This window comes from Phoenix dactylifera, chromosome 1, assembly GCF_051530095.1.
Source record: "Phoenix dactylifera cultivar Ajwa chromosome 1, Ajwa_hap1_PhDact_Kaust_v1.1, whole genome shotgun sequence".
In the NCBI taxonomy this organism is placed as follows: Eukaryota; Viridiplantae; Streptophyta; class Magnoliopsida; order Arecales; family Arecaceae; genus Phoenix; species Phoenix dactylifera.
Genome location: NC_143190.1, coordinates 40,848,231 through 40,873,111, shown reverse-complemented (window position 1 = coordinate 40,873,111; position 24,881 = coordinate 40,848,231). Strand labels below are relative to the sequence as shown.

General features: G+C 43.3%; 1 protein-coding gene and 1 pseudogene across 1 annotated transcript; one reads left to right on the top strand and one right to left on the bottom strand.

Moving 5' to 3' along the window:
• Positions 1–7,445: 7,445 nt before the first annotated feature.
• Positions 7,446–8,222, bottom strand: LOC148715267 (uncharacterized). Its single transcript, XM_088702029.1, has one exon. It carries the CDS (start codon positions 8,220–8,222, stop codon positions 7,446–7,448), a length of 777 nt encoding a protein of 258 aa, XP_088558155.1.
• Positions 8,223–8,986: 764 nt separating this feature from the next.
• LOC120110565 (G-type lectin S-receptor-like serine/threonine-protein kinase At2g19130 pseudogene) lies at positions 8,987–12,410 on the top strand (annotated as a pseudogene).
• Positions 12,411–24,881: the final 12,471 nt, after the last annotated feature.

Sequence of the window (24,881 nt, the reverse complement as noted above, 5' to 3'; positions counted from 1 at the left end):
TGTGATCCGAAAATTGAAATATTTTTATTTTTTTCAAAAAAGCCCTTCAGCACCAAATCAAGAATCCTTATTTGATTCAAAGCATTAAAGATTTAATTTTTACTAAAGGTATAATAAGAGTTACACATAACTTTTTTAGAAAAATGGATGGACATAGGTACTCTAAAAATTTGTCACTTTTTTATGGTCAATCAAATATATCAAAAATATTTTTTCAGGCATTCTCTTTTTAGAAATCTATATTTCAAAAATCTTATTTTTATGAAAAAAAAAATTCACGGGCCAAACGAGCTATAAAAGATGGGCAGTAAAACAAATTAACAGAGGTATTGTCTCGCTTTCTTTTCTCCTTTTCTCCGTCCCTCTTAGCTCATTCAGGTGGAATGTCACAGTCAAACCCTTGCTCTCTCTATCTCTATCCTTCAGTATTTAATGCAAGCAAAGCATAAAGTGCGATAAATATGTTCATGATGTCCCAACTCCCAACGTCTATCACAACGTCATTCTTGACTTCTTTTTTTTTTAAGATTAAGGGCGGCTACACTTTCTTAATTTTTAATCTATTGCATGAGGGTGACGACAATCAATATCAAACTCTTGACATTTGTTCCTAATATTATTATTATTTTTATATAAAGTCTATACACTAATACATATAATGGTGTACCAAATATAATTTTTTTTCTTTTTTTACAAATATTTATTTTAATATAGTATTAAATCCACCAATCACTTATACAAGACGGAGGTCATGGATAACTCGTCAAACTCCTTCGTCTGTCATATGTCAAGATTTATTCGACTTAAGTTCGAGAGTGGAAAACTCCTTTTCCACTGTACATACTGCCCCGGCCGAGGTCTCACGAACTCAGTCTCATTAATCACATAGGACCACTCCTTATCTACCAAGATCGATAGATTCCATTTACATGCATACCCTACTCCTACAGTGAACCTACTGCAGTCAAACTACAGCAACCTCTCTGTGAATAGCCGAAACACCGCAGGTCAAAGGATCAGTCACACTACTGCAACATCAAGTAAGTCACTGACGAGTGAATAGACATCCAAATGACTTCTTGGTTTGGTCACGCTCAGTACACTTGTTCTCTAACAAACACCTGCACTATCACTCCAGTGTCCCTACACTGTGGACTCGAGACTCATCCATCCAAAAGAAAAACGATCTGTGCACTAATTTGATCGGATCAATCACCATCCTCGTGATGTTCTATCGATCAGGAGCATTTAGGAATTAATCACCAATGACACATGGCTCAAATTCTTAACTCTTGAGAATATGTATCATCTTATTAATTTCTAGGACAATTCATCTAACACATGCCCTTAGCGTTCGGATATGAAGACGGAGGTCTCCATAATAACCAACTCTTCCTGACCAAATGAGAGGAACCTCTTAGGACTCATTTGGTTAACGAAATTTTTTTTTCACTGGATTATTTTTTTAAAAATAATTTCTATAAATATGACGCTTGAAAAAATGATTTTGGTATATTTGATTGATCATAAAAAAGTAGCACATTCGAGAATGGCTTATGTTTGGTTAGCATTTACTTTTCTGAAAAAAATATATAAAATATCTATTATAAATATAATAAAGAAAAAAAATATTATCCATGAATTTTGATGGCTTAAGGGTACTTTTGAAAAATAAAGACCCTAATTTTCAATCGGTAGGAAAATAACTTTTCCATGTCTCCCATAGATTTTTATTTTATAGAAAACATAGAAACCTTATTCTCATGAAAATGCTACATTTTTATCTCTCTTTTTTTAACTCAAACTAAATAAAAATTATATTTTTTATTTTTTTATTGACGATACTTTTTTTTCCTTTTATCACGAAGCAAGGAGCCCTTAATTTCTTTACCAACCATTCACAAGTTGTCGTCACCTAAATAGACTATTCCTAACGGCATTGAAGGGCAATTGATACGTTATTTAATATTGGATAAAACTGCATTTTTTTTTTTGGTAAAACAGCTACTCATCTCATATAGCTCGAATGTGAGTACAACCCTCCAAATCACAGGAAAGTAAAAAGTACAACTGTGGAGGGACGTCTACATCAGACGTCCACAGAAAATCACCAGAGTGCCGGGCGACGTAGGAGGCGACCCAGTCTGCTGCACGGTTCGCCTCCCTAAACACATGTACCGCCTGAAAGTCAACCATCATCTGAGCCACCCTACGGGACTCTCGGATGAGGGGGTGGCCATCCCCAAACCGATCCACTCCCCGAATCCAATCAATCACCACCGATGAGTCACCCTCGAGGTACACCCGCTCGGCCCCGAGTATCTGCCTCGCATAGGATATACCCTCCGAGGCTGCCTGCAGCTCTGCTCCAACCACTGTAAATCCTGGCGTGCGCCGTCCTCCTGCTGCTATCATCCTACCGAGATGGTCCCTGATCACAAATCCGACCCCTCCACACATACCATCTACCGACCTGCTGCCGTCAAAATTCATTTTGAGATAGCCAGGGGGTGGGGTGCCCAAAAAACAAGGGCAAACCGTGGCGCTGAAACAGCGTGATGAGCACCCCAGATGTCCCTGACCAGCCCAGAAGTGACTACCGCAGCTGCCCCAATAACCTCCCTCGCAAGCAGCATCGCTCGGTCTACCACCATCCTCGAAGGCGACCTCCTCCCCTCAAATATACCGGTGTTCCTGTCCAACCATATATGGTAGGATAGGTACGCCACAAAAATCCCTGCCTTAGCAGATCTGGGACGCCTCATGGAATCTCTCAACAGATGGATCAGATCCTGAGTCGAAATCACCGAGGTCGGTAGCGGAATCGGTGACCTCCTACATATCTCTCGGGCCCTAGGGCACTGCAAAAGAACATGCTCCATAGTCTCCTCGATATCTGCACACTCCTCACAACACTGAGAGATCCTCATACCACGCCGAGCTAACAAACTCCTAGTCGGAAGGCAACCCCAAGCCACCTTCCAGATGAAGAGTGCCACTCGCGGATGAACCCGCATCCTCCATATCCACCGCCCCTCAATCTGTCGAACTGGCTCCCTTCTAATCAATGCATGAAGATCTCTAGCTCGCACCCGTGACCGCCCCGTCGATATCCATACTAGCCTATCCGCCTCCCCCAGTAGGGGTCGCTCGGGCCAAGACCAACTCTGCCAACTGCTCCCCAAATATCTCCCGAACCAACTCCTTCCTCCATCGCCCCCCCTCAGCATCCAATAGGTCACTGACCCTCCACCCTGCTAATCTCGTCGAGTCCACCATGGTCGGCATACAGCAAAGCGGTAATTCAGTCACCCACCTATCCTCCAGCACATCGATAGACCGACCGTCGCCAATAGCCCATCCGATCTTCGGAAGCACCACCGTAGCTCTGGCACACATCTCCCTCCACACCGGGGAATGACGACGTCCCACTCGCACACCCGGTACCAAGGCGCCGTACTTAGCCCTCATCAGCGAGGACCATAGACTCTCGGGCTCAAGCACAAATCTAGCCACATGTCTGGCTACTAACACCTCACGCCTCACTACAAGGGCTTGAACCCCCAGTCCACCACAGCTAGTCGGCTGGCACACCACCTCCCATGCCATCAAGTGAACGCCACCTCTACCACTGCTCCTCCCCCATATAAAATCCCTGAACAACTGCTCCAGGGATCGCAGGAATCTCACCGGGACAATGGCATTGGAAAGTAGATAGACAGGAACCGATGTAAGAACCGAACGCACCAAGGTGGTCCTCCCCGCCATAGATAATGTATGCATTTGCCACCCCGCTAATCTGTGTCTGATACAAAGCTCGATAGGCAAACAATCCCCACTCCGCAGCCGCCGGTCAGACAATGGAATGCCCAAATACGTCATCGTGCCCTCCTGCTCACCCACCCCCAAAGTCTCCAATATCAAGTGCTTCATCGCCAATCTAATCTTCGGGCTAAAAATGATAGCTGACTTGGTCAAGTTGACCCTCTGTCCTGATGCTGCACAGTAGTCCCGAAGAATCTGACCTATAACCCGGGCCGCCTGCCGCATCGCCCTGGCGAGAAGCAAACAGTCATCGGCGAAGAGCAAGTGAGATATCGCAGGGGCCCCAGCCACCGGTCTATAAGCCTCCAACTCCTGAGTGTCCACTGCCTGGCGTAGGGATCTGGACAAGACATCTACACATATAATAAACAATAGCGGGGATAGGGGGCAGCCCTGGCGCAACCCTCCTGATGACACAAAGAACCGGGATGGCGTACCGTTCACCAGAATGGCAAAGGAAGGGATCCGAATGCAGCCCATAACCCATCTAATCCATGTCTCAGGAAAGCCAAACCCCTGCAGGGACTGCTGCAAGAAATTCCATCTCATCCTGTCATAGGCCCGCTCCATATCAAGTTTGATCCCCATCAAGCTACCCCTCATCGGGGCCCTACCGAGATCAAACATGAACTCCTGGGCAATAAGCATATTGTCAGATATGCTCCGCCCCTCCAGGAAGGCCCCCTGCTCAGGACCGATAAGTCTAGGGAGAACAACTCTCAACCTAGCGGCAATGATCTTCGCCGTAGCCTTGTATAAGGTCGTACAAAGGCTAATCGGGCGATAATGACTCGGCTCCATAGCGTCCTGCCGCTTCGAAATCAAGGTAATAAAGGTCCGTTGCCAATCTACTGCCATCACTGCCGTATCAAAAAACTGCTGTATGGCCGCCGTCACATCTCGTCCTACAATCATCCAGTATCTCTAGAAGAACAGCGGGGGAAAGCCATCCGGCCCCGGGGCCTTGTCCCCCTCTAGGGACCACATCGTCTCTCTGATCTTCCTCTCCGACACCGGCCTAATCAGTGCATCAGTCTCATCCTCAGATACCCCTATCGAAGGCGGTGGAACATCCACAGGTCTCCCCCCTATAGTCTGTTCAGTCCACCTAGCCCTGAAAAAACTCATCACAGTCCTCTGAATTACATCTGGATCCTCTGACAGCTGCCCATCCTCACCCCTGATGGCTCTGATCCTGTTCTGATACCTCCTAATAACTGTCGCCTGGGGGAAAAACCTGGTGTTTCTATCCCCCTCCACAATCCACTGAGCCCTCGATTTCTGTCTCCAAAAAATCTCCTGCTGTCTAAGGAGGCAGTCATGCAATGTCAAAAGTGACCTCAGCTCTACCATCTCCCCCTCCACTAGACCCCCCCCCCCCCCCCCCCGAGCCTCCTGCATCTGTAATCTGGTAATAGCCTCCTCTGACTCCTCAATCCTCCTGAAGATATCTCCAACCTCCTCACGATTCCACCTCCTCAACCGTCTCCTTGTCAGCTCCAATCTCCGGGACACGCGGTACATAGCATCACCCCTGACTGGTGTACTCCATGCCTCCCTCACCATCCCCCATGACCGCGGATAGCATAGCCACATCTTCTCAAATCTGAAGGGGGGTTGGACTGGAATGTGTACATCTGTGCTCACCAATAGAGGACAATGATCAGATGCTATCCTAAATAGATGGCTCACCCGATGATCCGGAAAGCACTGGACCCATCCAGCGGTCCCATAAGTTCTGTCAAGTCGCTCCCACACTCTAGCCCGACCCTGCTGATTATTACACCATGTATACCTGGGGCCCAAAAATTCCAGATCAATCAATCCAGTCAATGTCAGAAAGTCCTGAAACTCCGTAATCTTCCTCTCATAGGTAAACGGTTTTCCCCCATCTTTTCAGAGGGATCTGTAATGCAATTAAAATCACCTGCTACTAACATAGGATAACCCAAACTGATCAGCTGAGACACCTCCTCCCACAGTATCCGTCGCACCCTGAAATCAGTACTGGCATACACCGCAGCAAATACCCAAGGCCTCGTACTGCCCTCCGAAATCACCATAATCACCTCCTGGGTACATAGATGAAAAATGTCCACTTTACATGGTCCCTGCGCCCAAGTAACAATAATACCTCCCGATAGCCCTTGAGACTCCACTGAATAGAATCCCCATGACCTCGGTACCGCTCTCCTAGCCTTCTGTAGGCTCCGTCCCGACAACCGGATTTCCAATACAACACAAATGTCCAGATTGTGCTGCTGCACAACCCTACGAAAAGCCGGGGCGAAAGAAGGCTTTCCGGCTCCACGGCAATTCCATAGAAGGACCTTCATAATTCACCCATGGATTTATCACAACCTCCTACCCCGGGGTTGCATTCGTGGAACACCGCCTCCTCGGAATTCCCTCCACTTGCCAAGTCCACTGGGTTCACCTGCTTCACAGCTGCCATCAATTGGGACAGGATATGGAGATGTTCCCCTTCCTCCTGTGCACTGTTACTCTGTGCCAAACGGCACACTTCATCCACAGAGATCAGATCGGGCACTGTTGCCGAAGGCATCGCTCCCCCTGCTTCCACCCTGCCGTCGTCGTTTCCCCCAGCCATGGGCTGAATCGTGTCTCCCACCAGCTCCGGCGACTGCACTCCACCCGCTGCCACCTGCGCCGATGAGTCCACAGCGGAACCGAGCCATGGAACCATTCTCGGCGTTGCCAATACACCTTCTCGTCCTACCCCGACCAGCAACGCCGCTCCAGTCGGCTGCTCAGTCTTCGGCGTGGTCGGCGGAGGCGAGCTACGGCTTTGTCGGCGATCCTTGCCGTCGAGACGCCTCATCCCCTCTGTCGGAGTGTCTCCGCCGTTGGATCTGAGTAAATATAAATCATCCACCACAAGCTTACCTGAAGTCGGGCTTCGGTTCCGTTTGAGTGAGCTCGGGCCCGCCTCATGTATCCCTGGTGTAACGGGCGGAACCCTCTCGACCGGATGCGGGCTTTGCTCGACACCAACCCAACCACGGATCGGGCTTTGGCTAGCCCGCTCTGGATATGGCCCATTGGCCTGCTCGCCAGCCGGACCGTCCGGTTCAGAGCCCCCGGTCTGATTGGTTCGAGTTGGGTCAGCTCGCTGGCTCACCCTGGCCTGAGACTCCGTAGCCCCCCCGGGGCGACCCACTCCACTGGACGGGGCCGTCGAGGATGGACCTGCTTGGAAGCTCTCCGGCGTCTTTCAACGGGCAAATTTAGTCAATTTCTGCCATCCGCCATGGACCACCGGAGCACTTGCCACACCCGATCCCTTCACCGCCGGGCTCCACTCCGAACGCGCCGGCAGCACAGTCGGGTCCAACCCGCCACCATGCTCAGGTATCTTCTTCGACCTATTCCCTCCATTTACCGGCCAGGGAGGGCGGATTCTATGAGTGACCAGCCACGGGCCGAAAGGCGGAGCCCCCATAGTTCCCTTCCCCTTTGCCTCCCTCTTACCCAAGGTATCCATAGGGTTGAGCCCATCCTCCGTCGCCTCATCCCCCAAAATCTCCACCGGTTCCAGTTCCCTCGCTGCCGGAAAGTTCCAACTGCATTTATCCTCATAGTGACCCACCCGGCCACACTTATAACATAGGGATGGCAGGTTTTCGTAAAGGAAATCCTGCCAGAACTTTGTCTCCGATCCATCCTCTCTCTTTCACAAATAATCCAGGACGCAACGGCTCCTTGAGATCCAGTTCAATCTTCACTCTTGCAAAGCCCATCTTCTTCCTCTGATCCGTAAACGAATCCACCTCCAGCGGCTTCCCGGCCTTCGCTGCCAGTTGTAGAATAATCGGCGTCCTCCAAAACTCCAGGGGGAGCTGGGGCAGCCTCAGCCAAACAACACCTCTGCCGATATCATCCCTACCGGGAACGAAATTTGGACGCCATCGTTCCATAGCATGAACCTGTCCAGCAACCATCCATGGACCAAACTTCACCGCCGCCTCCCGATGGTCCTCGCAGGCCAAGCGGAGGGTCATGTACCCATCCATCATCGTAAAGCACTCCGGGTCGTAGTCGAGCCTCAGAGCACGGCGAACCTCTTTCACCACCCAGTCCGCTAGAACCTGCCTCCCTAGGCTCCTCACCAGGACCGCCAAATCCTTCCAGAAACCCTGAGACTCCTCCAACATTTCCTCCTCCACCTCCAGGACATCTGGGAACCGAGTCTGTATCGATCCCAGCTCCTGGTCAGAAATCTTATGAGTAGTCCATGCCTGGCGTCTCGGCGTACCTTTGAGCACCTCCGCCCAAGTCGGACCCCTCCCTCCACCATTAGTCCCCGTCGTCTTCGCCTGAACCCCTTCCTTCCCTACCTCAGAAGTGGCCTTCCTCCCATTCTCAAGGTTAACCATCGTAGCCACCCACCTGTTCGAGAGAATCCCCGAAAGAACTCTCTCAGTGGCGCTCTCTCTCTCTCTAACTTACTCCCCGCTCTCTCTCTCTCTCTAACTTACTCCCCGTGTCCCCATAAGATGTTTCATAGAAGCTTTGATGGGCTTACTCCCTGCCCTTTCGGAAGGTTGACGATGCGTAGAAGTTAGAACTGAGGTAAGAAGGCGTCACGTGGAGTTTGGACGCATACGATGGGTGTGGGATCCATCGTCCATGGAGTTGTTAGCTGTCCGTTTCTACTATATGTCTGTATCTTAATATCTTGTACAAATACACGACTATAACTTATCTATATAGGCAGTCAAGATAAATTTTAACATGCTGACCAAAACTTAATGCACTGGTATTCTTGAGATTAAATTTAATTATTGCTAGATTCAGCAGCAGAGCAACATAACCACTTGATTTTATTTTTTTTTTTGACAAAAGAACTATTTGCTTAAAATTGGCTTTTTTGACTTGACTCATGCTTGTTGGAATCGTTAGGGCAATCTATGAGATTTTCCAACGGGACTGATCACCTCTCTCTTGAAGGCTGCCTATTTAGCCTTGAATGGAGGACAAAGCTACAATTGATTTTTTTCATGGGAAGTTTTGACATGAACTTGAAGACAGTACTAGATCTTCATGACAAGTAGATGAATTGATAATTCACCTTGCTTGACTGTCTTACACCATCTTTTTCCAACATTACTTGAACTTCATTTGTTTGTTCTTGCATGTCGTTTGGGTTAACTTTCCATCGGTGAATCTTCTCATGAACCCTAAAAATATAAATGACTTGAATCCACGTCTAGGCCATCTATCATGAGAGAAGGACTTGGTTGCAGGGTAAAAGGATTATTGCCCAACTGATTCTTTGACCATGTGTAATTGTATGACTAGTCAAAGGAGCTATATTTGATTTTTTCCATTGGAAGTTTCCACACGGACTTGAAAGCGTACTAGATTTTAATAACATGCAACTAGACTTTTACGAATTCAACTTGCTGTGGACTATCTTACGCTCTCTTTTTCCAACATTACTTGCACTTCATTTGTTTGTTCTTGCTTGTTGTTTGGGTTAACTTTCCATCAGCAAATCTTCTCATGAACCCTAAATTTGTAAATGACTTAAATCCTCCCATGTCCAGGCCATCTATCACGAGAGAGAAGGGTTCCGTTAGAGGGTAAAACGAGCATTGCACAAACTGATTCTTTGACCAGGTGTAACGATATGACTAGTAAAGACTGAAAAGAGAGGAAGGGGGAAGAAAAAAAAAAGACATGCAAGATCTGGTCTCCACAATACTTGCCTGAAACACTTCCTAGCTCTTTGTATATTTTCAAGTGAATCTATATTTACATAGGCAGGCTGGTTTCTGTTGCATGCTTCTGCCCCCATGGATACTGAGATACGGCCATGTTCCCCCCTCTCCTTCTTTCTTCTCTTCTTTCTCTTCTCTTCTCTCAACATCCAACACGGTGGAGCAACTGATAGCATCTCTTTGGGCCAGTCCGTCTCCGGAAACCAGACCATAGTGTCCAAAGAAGGCAACTTTGAGCTGGGGTTCTTCACACCAGGTAACTCCCGTAACTACTACATAGGTATCTGGTACAAAACAATTCCTGTCCAAACTGTAATCTGGGTGGCGAACAGAGCAACACCCATCTCCAACACCTCCTCTGCCGATCTAAAAATCTCAGAAGACGGCGAACTAGTCCTTCTCAACAGTTCCAAAATCCCAGTTTGGTCATCCAATTCAACTCCATCAACCTCGAATTCCACGGTTGCTGTGCTTCTGGATACCGGAAATCTCGTTATAAGAAATGGGTTAAACACTACAATTTGGCAGAGTTTTGATCATCCAACCGACACCTTGATGCCAGGAGGATGGCTTGGAGTGAACAAGATCACAGGGGAGTATCAGAGCACCACTTCATGGGAGAATCCTGAGAACCCTGCCCCCGGGCCATTCGCTCTAGGTTGGGACCCCGACGGATCCAATCAGTTCGTATTCCTGTGGAATGGTTCTGAAATTTATTGGCGAAGTGGGCTTTGGAATGGCCGGTACTTCCCTGCACTTCCTGCTACCACAGAAAACACTCCCTTCAACTGCACCTTCGTCGACGACAAGCAGCGGAAGTATGGCACGTATACCATCCTCGACAGTTCTTTCATCACCCGGACTGTGACTGATTCATCAGGGCTATTAAGGCAATTGTATTGGCTGAACGGCGCCCAGGAGTGGCAGGCAATCTTTACTCAACCTTCGGCTCAATGTGATGTCTACTCTCTATGTGGAGCTTTCGGTATCTGCGACCAGAAAAGCTCAAATATTTGCAGGTGCTCCTATGGTTTTGAACCAGCTTCAATGGAAGAATGGGAGTTCAATGTTTGGAAATCAGGGTGCGTGAGGAAAACCAGTTTGCGATGCAGCAATAAAAGCTCGACCGGTGGAGAAGGGGATAGATTCGTTGAGATGACCAATATGAGATTGCCTGCCAATCCGCAGAACTTGACTGTCGGGAGTGCTAGAGATTGCGAACAGGCTTGCTTGAACAGCTGCTCATGCAACGCGTATGCTTATGTGAGTGGATGCTCAATTTGGAATGGGGACATTCGGAACCTTCAACAACTCTATGATGGTGATAGTGCAGCTGGTACTCTGCATCTCCGGCTCGCTGCCTCTGATTTCCCAGCTTCAAGTAGCTCACATAAGTTGGTAATAGATCTAACTGTTAGTGTCATCGGTGGAATTCTTGGGATCTCGGGTGTTCTCGTCGGACTAATTTGGGCGTTTCAAAGGAGGAAACGAATTCGGATGGAAAAACAAGTTGAGGGTTCTTTGATTCAGTTTACATATGGCGATTTGCAGCGTGTGACCAAGAACTTCTCTGAGAAGTTGGGCAGCGGTGGCTTTGGCTCCGTTTTTAAAGGGACATTAATTGACTCAACCGAAGTAGCTGTGAAGAAGCTTGAAGGCTTGAGACAAGGGGAGAAGCAATTCCGAACCGAAGTGAGCACATTGGCTGCTATCCAGCATGTGAATCTGGTTCACCTTCGCGGTCTCTGCACCGAGGGCAGCAAAAGGCTTCTAGTTTATGAGTACATGTCCGGAGGTTCCCTGGACTCTCATCTTTTTCAAAACAAATCCACGGTTCTGGACTGGAAGACGAGGTATCAAATTATTCTTGGGATTGCGAGAGGATTAGCCTACCTCCATGAGAAGTGCAGGGAGTGCATCATACACTGCGACATAAAGCCAGACAACATACTCCTCGACAAGGACTTCTGCGCCAAAGTTGCAGACTTTGGCATGGCGAAGCTCATCGGTCGCGACTTCAGCAGGGTGCTGACAACCGTAAGGGGAACCATTGGCTATCTCGCACCCGAGTGGATTTCAGGCCTGCCAATCACCTCCAAGGTTGACGTCTACAGCTTCGGGATGATGCTTTTTGAGCTGGTATCAGGCAAGCGAAACACAGCGCACTCTGCGGATGGGAGCAAAATCTTTTATCCGTCCTGGGCGGCAACAAAGGTCGTTGAAGGCGATATATTTAGCTTATGAGACCATGGATTCAAAGGTGCTGCCGACCTTGAAGAGCTAACCAGAGTCTGCAGAGTTGCTTGCTGGTGCATTCAAGACTCTGAAGCTGACAGGCCAACAATGGGACAGGTGGTGCAGATCCTAGAGGGAGTCCTGGAGGTGAGCATGCCGCCACTTCCTAGGGTTCTGCAGCTCCTTATTGAAGATCAGAGCCAAATTAATTCGTGATGATTTGTCATCCACTGAATACAAAGATCCACTTGATCAATCTCAGGATTTCTATCCATAATTGTCAAGCTATAAGGGCCACATGAATCTCTGCTGAGCATGCCAATAAGATGTAACGGGTTAAAGTATAGCTTATAGTTGCTATGATCCTTAAAATGGATGTTTGTATGAGGGTGTAATGTTCTATAGTGGCTGTAGTATCTATGTAGTGGCATAAAGTTCATGGATATCTCTTGTTATAAAGATAGGTTAGATATGTTATAAAGTTTCCAACTCATCACTTTCCATGCATGAGTAATATATATAGATATGTTAGAGACACGAGTAAGCTGGCAACCGCCAGATGTACCTCTTGTTGAAGACAATGTTCAAGGCCTTCTTATCTATTTATTTTCAAGGCATTTATTTCAGAATTTCTCAGTTTTACTGAATCACGTCAACAATCAAACCACATACGCGCATGTGTTTATGAATTTCCCTTGATTACGTATAATGTTAATTATGGAGGTGGGATAAAAAACAAGATGGTAAGATACGTTGAAAGGATATGGATGTTAATTAGAGGTGGAGGTGGCTTTTTCCTCCCTCCCAGTTCTTTCATAGGCGAAAAAAGGACGTAAGAAAATGAAAATGAGAGTTAAAAAATATATAACTTCTTTAATCGCATACAATCTATTTCTATTTTGAGCTTACCCATATAATAAACAAAGGAGTGTTAAATCAATTGAAGACAGCCGGTGGCGGGCATTCTTTTGTAGGCTCTGCAATATATGGCATTCATCTGATCCATGCGTTTTTTCTCAGCTAAATAGGCTTGTATTATTAGCTCTTCACTAATAAAATAAAGGAATCAAAGGTCGACAAATGATTATTTCAGTTCCAAAGAAAACAAAGCTGATTGACCCAGCCAGGGCTGGCTCGAGCTTTAGGCGACTGAGGTGGTCGCCTAAGGCCTCCGGCCCGAGGAAGGCCCCGTTTTTTTTTCCGCCTTAATGCTGCACAGCTTTCACATCTGAAAGCTAGGATAAGAGGACACAGCTACAGTGTTAGTGCGTTTCGGCAGCAGCAGGCTACGGGCTACAGGTGGGCGGGTGGAATTGACAACAACAGCCATTTCCTACCCCCTTCTCTGCCAGAGCTTTTTTTTTTCCTTTGCTGAACCTTCTCTGCCATTTCTCCAGCTCTCCTCGGCAGCTTGGCTCCTCCGGCCTTCGGGCTCCGCCGCTCCGGCCTCCGGGCTTCCTCCATCCCTCTCGATCTCGTCAGCGCCAGCGGTCCACGGACCACGGTCCACGTCCACCGTCCTCCGGCAGCCCGGCTCCGGCTACAAGAAGGCAAGAACCCGAGCTCCCTCCATCTCTCTCGATCTCGTCACCTCCCTTTTTTTTCTTTTTTGATCTCTAATCTTGTACTATTTTTTTTTTTTGTGAGGAGAGATATGCATGTATAGAGGAGGGCGATGCACTGCTTGAGGGAGGGGGGTTTTGGGGCGGGTGGGCGTGGGGGTGAGGTGGTGAGGGAGGAGGGGTTGGGGACCGTGGCTGGAGAGGGATGGTGGGATCCAGGGAGGAATTGGGTCGGATGGAGGCTGAGGGGTTTAGTATGGTGGCGCTGTGGTGGGGGGTTTGGGCTGCATCTGGCCATCGAAGTAGAGGGGTGGGGCAGATTTGAGATGCATTAAACTCAAAATATGGTATCTACTTCTCTTGATTCCCAAAGTTACAGGTTAATAACCGAAATCAAGCCAACCTATTAGAGTGTCAAAAAAGGTTAACTCATAAATCATAATGGTCCTTAAACACAGTGGGCCAAGTTAGGTGGGGCAGATTTGTTCTATTTTTTTTTTTTTGGTGATTGATTAGCTTTTCCTCTTTTTTTCTGTATCATATTGTGTGGTTTAATGAGCTCAACCTCCCCTTTTTGTTTGTCATAGATTAGCTTTTCCTCTTTTTTTCTATATTATATTGTGTGGTTTAATCTTGGAATTGGTGTATGCTAGGTCCACAGCCACTAACTCTAAGCCGGTACCTGGGAGCATCCAAGTTCTGGTGGGATTATGGAAAGCATCCAATTTTATCTTCGCTACCCAACTTCGGCGGTTCGGCTTCTTTTCGCCGTCGAGTTCAGCACTACTTGTCGGAACCTGAGTTCGTTTTTCTTGATACAATCAAGTTTTATTTTTTTCAACTTTTTTATATTTTGATTTTTTTTGGTGATTTTTTTAATTCCTTTGTTTGATAATATTATTTTTAGATTAAAATATCGAATAGAAAATATGAATGTGGGTATGAAAAACTAAAAAAGAAAAAAAAATTGATAAACTCATTGAATCTCAAAAGAAGTTCTAGATAGTATTATAATGGATCTTGAGTATAAAAGCTAGACAAATTAATTTTAAATAAAATTTTAAAGTATTTTATATTTATTAAAAAAATTTCATCATTTAAAAAAAAGTCCCCCTCTAGTGAGTTCGCCTGAGACCCCCAAATATATTGGGCTGCCCCTGGACCCCGCTATATAGTACAAACAAGTGTCGGCGGCCATGTATATAGCCCAAGGAACCCATCTATCAATGTCACATATGGGCAATTCAATTTCACTGGCCTTTAATTAAAAGAAAAATAAAAAAGAAAGGAAAACATTAATCATGAAAATAAAATGCTACATTCAAAATATATAATAAGTTTAGGAATTGTATAGGCTGCTACCGATCCTAGAACCCAATGCAAACTATCTCCGTAGACCTCCAAAGATAATAGGCAAGGGTCGGAGAGCTTAGCTCTGGCCGAGCCCTCCGATGTTTAAGTTCGAAAAAGTTATTTTTTTCTTCCTGCTAACTTTCCATCCAATAACCTCCTTTAACTTAAACATTAGGAGGATAATTTTTTGTAACTTAAGCATCGAAGGATCCAATCGGAGCCAATCCAATGAGTTCTTTAATCTTTACCTATTATCTTACAGATCCATAGAGGTGGTCCGCATCGGCATCCCCCCGAGACTAGCAGCAATAATATGGATTCCAAATGTCTCATTTTTAGTTGAACAGGACACTACTTATAGTACAAGTTCGTCTAAAGAAGAAGAAAAAGAAACATTAGTGATATTTTAGGCTTTTTAGTTGTCCTATACATGATAGTGTCCTCAAGTTGGAATTCTTGTTCTCTGCAAATTATTCTAGCTTGTCGTCATCATATAAATGGAAATCTATGGGGGAGATAGAAAGAAGACAAGCAACTTAGGCCCCATTTGGGAGAGCTTTTGGAGGGCCAAAAAGTACTTTCTGGCCCTCCAAAAGCATTTTTAGATGAATAGGGGTGTTTGGTAAAAATTTCGGAAAGCTTTTTAACTTTTCTAGAAAGCTAAAACAAGATTTTGGAAGAAGCTCCATTTTGGAGCTTTCCCGAAAAACACTTTTAGGCTTGGTCGGAAAGCTATTTTTTTGACCAAAATATCCGTGATAAAATATAATAATTTCACAAAATGTCCCTTTAATAATTGTTTAACCAATTTTATCACCTAGTTAGAAAATTTGTTATATTATAAAAAGTTAATTTACGCTAATAATTATAATATTTATATGTTTATTATTGTGTTATACTATAAATATAATATTATATTACGTTATATCATAATATATTGATATGTTATGTTAAATAATTTAATATTATATTAAATTAAATTATTATGCTATAGTATGCAATATTATATTATTATATTATAATAATATTATATTACATTACAGTAATATTATACTATATTATATATTTATGTATTAATATATATTATATTTTATGATGCTATGTTGTATAATACTATGCAATATTTTTATGGTCATTTTGTCATGCCAAAAGTACTTTTTCAGTTTATTTACCAAATACATGTTAAAGTGGCACAACACTTAAAAATTTAGTTACCAAATGGCAAATAGCTTTTTATAAAAGCTCTAAATCTAAAAGCTCTACTTGCAAAAACTCTACTGCCCACAACTCTCCCAAACGAGGCCTTAGTTGCTAACAGACAAAAAGAAGAAAGTGTGTCGTATTTACAATAGGTGTTTTTGCCTTGCAGAATACAAACAAATGATATTTTTTTAAATTCTTTTCCATTTAAGTATATAATATTCATCATACTATTTGATCGTATGACAGATTCCATTGTCTAAAAATTACTATTATTCCATCAAACTTTATCAGTTACATCCTGTTTACGTCAAACTTATGAATTAGGGGTCAATGAACCACTAAACATTCATTATTACCTATAAATAATTATTTCCAAATATAATTCACTTACAATTAACAAGATTTTGCCGATTTTATCTGAAAATTTAACTAAAGGGCCAATAAATAATTAAATCTATAGTTATTTTTCCAGTAACACAAATGTCATATGAAAACTATAGACTTCCATGCATTCGGTCATATGGATCTTGTTGTTTAGGAGCTGATGAATAGTTCTAATTTTCTTTAGGGATCTCCGAATAGCTTAACTTGGGTCTATCCAGGATTCCTGTAATAAATTTAGAACTGCTCAACGAGCTTTGTAAATTGTAATATAAGAAATTTTTAATAATTAAAAATATTTTCAAATTATGAAATAATTTTCAGCTCAACTCCAATTGATCCAGGATCTATTTGGGGACCGCCAAACCGTTTTATTGTTTACTTCATTAAGATTCTGACAGGCATGAGACCAGCATGGCCTTCACAAAGTCGTGATGAATCCAAAATCCAAGACTAAGATCGCTTGCTCTGGTAACGACACTCTTAATGCATGAAGCAACACAACCACAAATTGGCTCCACAAGTTGCTTGACTATCTCACTCCGCTATCCATCATCGTCTTCATGACATATGCTTCTTTTTTTCTTTTTTTTTTTTGGTGAAACCTATGCTTCTTTCTTCGAGTGGTCCTGAACATCTGAATGATCAACCCCCAGGCCAAGGAAAGCATGGTTACCACAAGTAGCTAAGGAGTTGTCACGCCCCGAACCCGGGGCCCGGGGCGCGAGCAGACGCCGCGCACCTGCAGGGCGGACCCCGCAAGCACGCAAGGCAGATAAATCAGATTCAACATCAATAACTAAACAAAGATAAATTCCAACTTTCAATTCAAATGTCTACATATGCAAATATCAAAGAAAAAGTCAATATCCACTAGCTAACTACATCATGATCACTCCATCCCGTAATCCCCATAATCATATGTCATCACCTGCAAAAATGTAAATAGTAGGAGTGAGCTAACAGCTCAGTAGGTAACAACATGCATAAAGTCACGATAACATGTATTAAAGCATATGCAATATAACTACAGGTCATGTGCACAAATAAATATGATGATCCGCAAACCAATCCGATACTCAAGTAATATATATATATATATATACCATCTTAGTCTATCATATTACGCATAACATAATCCACATATCTACCGCATGACTACGGCCACATCACCCAGTGGCATGGTTACACCGAAGTGCCAATACAACTCTCCGAAGAGCCGCTCCACTGAGCCAACGCACCACTGTGCCGCACCCCCTGGTGCCAAACTCACGCTCCACCGAGCCGCTCCGAAGAGCAAAACGCACCCCTGTGCCGCCACTATTCTATCACCGGTGGTCGCGGTGTCGGAACTAGTTCCTCAGTACAAGTCGACAGGGCCAACGTATCATCCCATTGGCGGGGCCTAGACTATAGTCACGCGGATTTTAAAAATCAATAAATCAACTTTCCAAATTAAAGTCATAATCATACTCCCATCAGTAAAGCATATAACAATTTGTGAAATTTAAATATTTAATTTTAAATCTAACACATAATGCCAATAATAAATCATAACATCAACATATGCAAGATACATGTTAAAATTCTACTTTAAAGCAATAGGTCACCTACCTGGGTTCGCTTAAAAATTCCTGCCACAAATATCACGAACCCCTGATTAAAACACAAACTTTAATTATTTAATTAACTAAGAAATATAATTTAAACTATTTCTAATCCCTTAAACCCTTAAGTTCATAGATCCCTAAAATGGGCCCCTAATATCAGACTTAGACCCTAAGAACAAGTAAACTAAAACCCCAAAATCAGAACCCTTTAAACCCACAGCCAATTGTGGCCCAAAACAGATTAGGCCCAATTGAACCAAACCAGATGACAGGTCTAGATCAAATTTCGGGCCCAACCCAAACCAGCCCACAGATCCAATCAGGCCCAACTCAGCCCAAATTAGATCAACTCTGAACGAACCAGATTACACTCAAAACAACCCATAACAAATCCATTCAATCAAACTCAAATCAAACCCAATTTAAAGGATAGGTGGAACCGGTTCATAATCTAAACCGGTTCATAATCTAAATCAGTTCATGGTCTGATCCCCACTACCCAACCTAACCCACTACCCAACCCAAGTTCAGGCCAAAATAGAAGTACGCCCAGGAAGAGGAAAGAAGAAAAAGAAGAAGAAGAAGAAGAGGAAGAAGAAGAAGAAGAGGGAAGAAGGGGGTGACTGGTGGTTTCGGTCGGCCCTCGGCGGTCGACCGTGGCCCTCGGCGGCGGCGCTCAGTCAGCCGCCGTCGGCCATCCCACCTTCACGGGCGGCGCCGGACGGGAAGAAGAAGAGAAGAAGGAGAAGAAGAAAGGGAAGAAAGAGAGGGAGGAAAGAGAGGGACCGGGGCTGGGAAGCCCGGCCCCCGTTCGCCCACCTCCGGCCGAACCCGTTTCGGCCGGATTGACCCCGGCCGGCCACCGTCGGCCGGCCAAACATCACAAAAAAAATTCTTCCGAAACAGGGGAAGGTAAAACCGAATGACTCCCCATCTTTTCTCTCCCCTTAAATCCATAAAAAAATATTGATGGTTGTCTTCCTCACCTCCGGTCGTCGACGAATGGATCTCCGGCGGCGATGGCGGCTCCGGCGGTGACGGGGCTCCGGCGACCTTCTCAAAAGAGGGGAAAAAGAAGAGGAAGGGATGGGGCTCTCAGAGAAGAAAGAAAGGGGGAGAGAGAGAGATAGAGAGGGAAGAGGGAAGAGGGGGGGGGGTGGTGCGAAGATCCCGCTGGCCGTTCGGCCGGCGTGGTCTTCGTGGGGAGACCACGAAGAGAAACTGAAGTCGGCATCCATTGCCGACTTCAGTTCTTTGGGCCCAATAACGGGCCCAAATTCAGATCCTTACACTCTAACCAACTAAAAAAAAATTTCGTCCTCGAAATTAAAGAGATCTAGGCCTTTTAGATGCTCAGCCCATTGAGTAATATAAATCCAAGATCTTATTCTTCTCGATCAAAATCAGTGTGATAGATAACTTTAAATCAATTAGCAAAAATTTCATATAAACTCGTAAGATTAGCACTGGATAAATGACTGACTGAAATCTCAGATTGAAATTATCATCTTGATGCATGTTTACTCGAGATCGGATCAGGATCGATTCACAACAGGATTGATTAAAAGTAGTTGTGTTTGGGATAGAACTTGAAATGAAATAGATCTCATACACTTATCATCGTAGTGTGTTGATCCCTCAAAGAATAATGGCCAACCTTAGAGTCAAATCATTAAATGGCTAGAAATGTAATTCACAAAATGAACATGTACTTATGATCATTAGATAGCAACGGTCTATCTCAAAGATGATTTGCATCAAATCACAAGAGCAGGTCTGAGAGGGCAAAGTATTGATACCATGATTCAATATGCCACGAAGCTTTTAACTTAAACCTATAAGATGGGAGCAAATAATGCATGGTTTATGCAGATACTTAACAAATTAGACCATATTTGGCCAACAATCAACTAACCCGAATCATGATACGCTCAAATTATTATTATTATTATTATTATTCTCTTAGCATACCCAAAAATAGCAAATTCTATCCAAGAGATAACATAATCATATCATGATTGACCTGAGAATCAACAAAATCTTTCATTATTGAACAACATAGTCTTTCATAATAACATGTTACCAAAATACAGTCAATATTTTTGACCAGTTTAGATTGACTCAATCCATCATACTTTCGCTGCGTAACTCTGATCAATATTCTCCAAAATTTCTTAATGATCCCAAATCATCAACATTTTTTTTTTATAATATCCAAGCAAAATTTTTATCCTTGCTTTCCAAGTTCACTAGGTCATTATTAACCCTTGAGATAGTTGTCGTATTTGTACCATCATATAATCAAGTAATCATATTCTAGATCCAAATTTGAACTAAGCCAATTCTAGTTTCCCTTGACAATTCCATTATACAAGTTGATATTTATTCTAAGCTTCGATAATTAAAAGATTCTAGATTAACTTACTCAGGAACTTACTTAATCATTCTGAATCTTTTCTTTTAGGCTAAACTTATTTGGGCCTCTCATGAAATCCCACTTGCATTTCTCATATGGTGATACAAAATCCACAATCAACTCATAGCCTTGATTTATAAATATTTAACTTACAAGAATCTAATAATCTAGTTCAAAGATTTACAAGAAATTCCACCAAGATATAAGCTCCATGATTTTACATTGAGATCAACTCCTCAAATAAGTAAAATATTTTTTATTTGCAGTACTGCAAACATTTCGGGATCTTGTAAATCTACTAGACTTAGAGAATCTACTAACACAATGATATCCATATCGATCAAAATCCAAAGAACTATACTTTCCAACGATCTTTTTTTTTTTTTTTTAACAAGGAAAAACATCAAGAACTTTTCCAAATCAAACAAGTCCTATTTTCGACCAACCCAAAAACATTTTAATCCACCAATATTCTCAAGATTTACTAATTGACTTTCCATCAAAATATCAATCTTAATTGTTTCAAGTCTCAAGTAGAGCCAAATAAAAATTCTTAAGTCTCATCCCCAAGTATATTTTCCTTCTATATACGAGTTCCATGCATGATCCACATACAGATTTTAATAAATATTTTCTAGTCCAAGCTTTAAACATCTTTTTATAGATGAATCTTAATTTGCCACCAAAATAATTAACTTCAACTAGAAGCAATATCCACAGTGCCTGATATCAAGTTAAACTTCCAAAATAATTATATTGCACGATAATATCTCATGATTAATATTCCTTCGCTTAATTTAGTCAAAATCTAATTAATCATAACTTGAAATACAAATTGCTCTACCAAGAAAACTCTCAGAATAGCTCATTCACACTTCGGTTACGACCATAATTAGGTTGCATTCTAATTTTAGCATTTCAAAATCATGATAAATTAACTCAAATTTATCAATAACAAAAGCAAATAAATGCCTTTTAGATCAAATATTAATGATCTTAACCAGTTTCAAAATAAGTCAAACCACCACACTTCCGCTGCACTCTCTGATTTAATTCATTTAATTCTCTAAAGTCACAAAATGATTTCTGACTAAAGTATCATTTTGCATTGAAACTAAGAAACTCCAAATTTCAAATTTCTAAGTAGAACTAGAGCAAAACCTCTAGATCTTTTTGTCCTCAATTTATATAGAGTGTACATACCATAACTAACCCCCGATCCTTTAGTCAAGTTTAAGGTCACTATGTGATCTCCACAACCTTTTTAGAATCCAAAATATCTAGGTTTAATTTAAAGGGGGTAATTCTTGTATTCTCTTTGCAATTTAATTAAAAAACCAAATTGATTTTCCTTCCAACAGAATTTACCTCAAACTCAATGGGTTAGAACTGTTGAGCCAATATCACTATGAGTAGGAATTAACTCTATCAACTTCCAAATCCTTCTTTACCAAAATCCTTAATGTCTATGATTAATGCTACCCATGATAACTCACATAAGCATTTCAAAATCGAAATTTCTACTCAATTTTGTATTTTACAATGACAAAGATTTCTAGTTAGGTCATAAACCTTGACTTGAGTTCAAGTTAACACATCCAATGGTCTCCAACAATTATAAGAAAAATTTAGTAGCCCAATCCAAATATACAAATTCAACTAATTAGAATACTCCACCAATTTGCATACTATATGGCCTTAAGAATTTAATCCACTAATAGAAATATGCCGATTTACAATATTCAAACATGTCAAATCCAAATATAATCCCCATACAGATTTAACCTCGAAAATATTCTGCACTAATACTACGAAAAATCTTTCTTAGCCCACTCCAATGATACGGAAGATGTATGTATAAATCACACTCTGATAATTAGTAGCAAAACCAAAAGTACAATCATATCACAACCCATATCAAGTTTGAACTTCCAAGTCGTTTAAATAATATCTGAACATGGTATAACCGGGATGCCATTGTTAATTTTCCTACACTTATCTTAGGTCAAACCTCTCTTATCATGATCAAAGATAATTTATACTTTCCTTCCACACTCATCGAAAACCAAACCCGATGCATACATTTTATCACAATGCCCAGTGATCTTACACCTTAAGCACCAAATATAATTGTCATGTCCCAATTGATCATAACCTTAAGCTATGATATATTTATGTCACAATCCCTAATGATCTTAAACGTCAAACTCTAATGCCATTAAGCCTACAGTCCCTAGTGGTCTTAAGCCGTAGGTTATAATATCATTCATGTTACAATCTCAAGTGACTATAAACCAAGGCTTTGATAGTTTTTCTATCATAATTCCCCACTCACACTTACCTGAACCTAAACCCTAGGATACCTTAACCTTAAGCTCTGATACCAATAAATCTGTCACGCCCCGAACCCGGGGCCCGGGGCGCGAGCAGACGCCGCGCACCTGCAGGGCGGACCCCGCAAGCACGCAAGGCAGATAAATCAGATTCAACATCAATAACTAAACAAAGATAAATTCCAACTTTCAATTCAAATGTCTACATATGCAAATATCAAAGAAAAAGTCAATATCCACTAGCTAACTACATCATGATCACTCCATCCCGTAATCCCCATAATCATATGTCATCACCTGCAAAAATGTAAATAGTAGGAGTGAGCTAACAGCTCAGTAGGTAACAACATGCATAAAGTCACGATAACATGTATTAAAGCATATGCAATATAACTACAGGTCATGTGCACAAATAAATATGATGATCCGCAAACCAATCCGATACTCAAGTAATATATATATATATATATACCATCTTAGTCTATCATATCACGCATAACATAATCCACATATCTACCGCATGACTACGGCCACATCACCCAGTGGCATGGTTACACCGAAGTGCCAATACAACTCTCCGAAGAGCCGCTCCACTGAGCCAACGCACCACTGTGCCGCACCCCCTGGTGCCAAACTCACGCTCCACCGAGCCGCTCCGAAGAGCAAAACGCACCCCTGTGCCGCCACTATTCTATCACCGGTGGTCGCGGTGTCGGAACTAGTTCCTCAGTACAAGTCGACAGGGCCAACGTATCATCCCATTGGCGGGGCCTAGACTATAGTCACGCGGATTTTAAAAATCAATAAATCAACTTTCCAAATTAAAGTCATAATCATACTCCCATCAGTAAAGCATATAACAATTTGTGAAATTTAAATATTTAATTTTAAATCTAACACATAATGCCAATAATAAATCATAACATCAACATATGCAAGATACATGTTAAAATTCTACTTTAAAGCAATAAGTCACCTACCTGGGTTCGCTTAAAAATTCCTGCCACAAATATCACGAACCCCTGATTAAAACACAAACTTTAATTATTTAATTAACTAAGAAATATAATTTAAACTATTTCTAATCCCTTAAACCCTTAAGTTCATAGATCCCTAAAATGGGCCCCTAATATCAGACTTAGACCCTAAGAACAAGTAAACTAAAACCCCAAAATCAGAACCCTTTAAACCCACAGCCAATTGTGGCCCAAAACAGATTAGGCCCAATTGAACCAAACCAGATGACAGGTCTAGATCAAATTTCGGGCCCAACCCAAACCAGCCCACAGATCCAATCAGGCCCAACTCAGCCCAAATTAGATCAACTCTGAACGAACCAGATTACACTCAAAACAACCCATAACAAATCCATTCAATCAAACTCAAATCAAACCCAATTTAAAGGATAGGTGGAACCGGTTCATAATCTAAACCGGTTCATAATCTAAATCAGTTCATGGTCTGATCCCCACTACCCAACCTAACCCACTACCCAACCCAAGTTCAGGCCAAAATAGAAGTACGCCCAGGAAGAGGAAAGAAGAAAAAGAAGAAGAAGAAGAAGAGGAAGAAGAAGAAGAAGAGGGAAGAAGGGGGTGACTGGTGGTTTCGGTCGGCCCTCGGCGGTCGACCGTGGCCCTCGGCGGCGGCGCTCAGTCAGCCGCCGTCGGCCATCCCACCTTCACGGGCGGCGCCGGACGGGAAGAAGAAGAGAAGAAGGAGAAGAAGAAAGGGAAGAAAGAGAGGGAGGAAAGAGAGGGACCGGGGCTGGGAAGCCCGGCCCCCGTTCGCCCACCTCCGGCCGAACCCGTTTCGGCCGGATTGACCCCGGCCGGCCACCGTCGGCCGGCCAAACATCACAAAAAAAATTCTTCCGAAACAGGGGAAGGTAAAACCGAATGACTCCCCATCTTTTCTCTCCCCTTAAATCCATAAAAAAATATTGATGGTTGTCTTCCTCACCTCCGGTCGTCGACGAATGGATCTCCGGCGGCGATGGCGGCTCCGGCGGTGACGGGGCTCCGGCGACCTTCTCAAAAGAGGGGAAAAAGAAGAGGAAGGGATGGGGCTCTCAGAGAAGAAAGAAAGGGGGAGAGAGAGAGATAGAGAGGGAAGAGGGAAGAGGGGGGGGGGGGGGGGGGGGTGCGAAGATCCCGCTGGCCGTTCGGCCGGCGTGGTCTTCGTGGGGAGACCACGAAGAGAAACTGAAGTCGGCATCC

What these genes read in the sequence shown, in the direction of transcription:
- LOC148715267 (XM_088702029.1), bottom strand. Translation starts at nt 8,222, where the DNA reads ATGGTTAACCTTGAGAATGGGAGGAAGGCCACTTCTGAGGTAGGGAAG.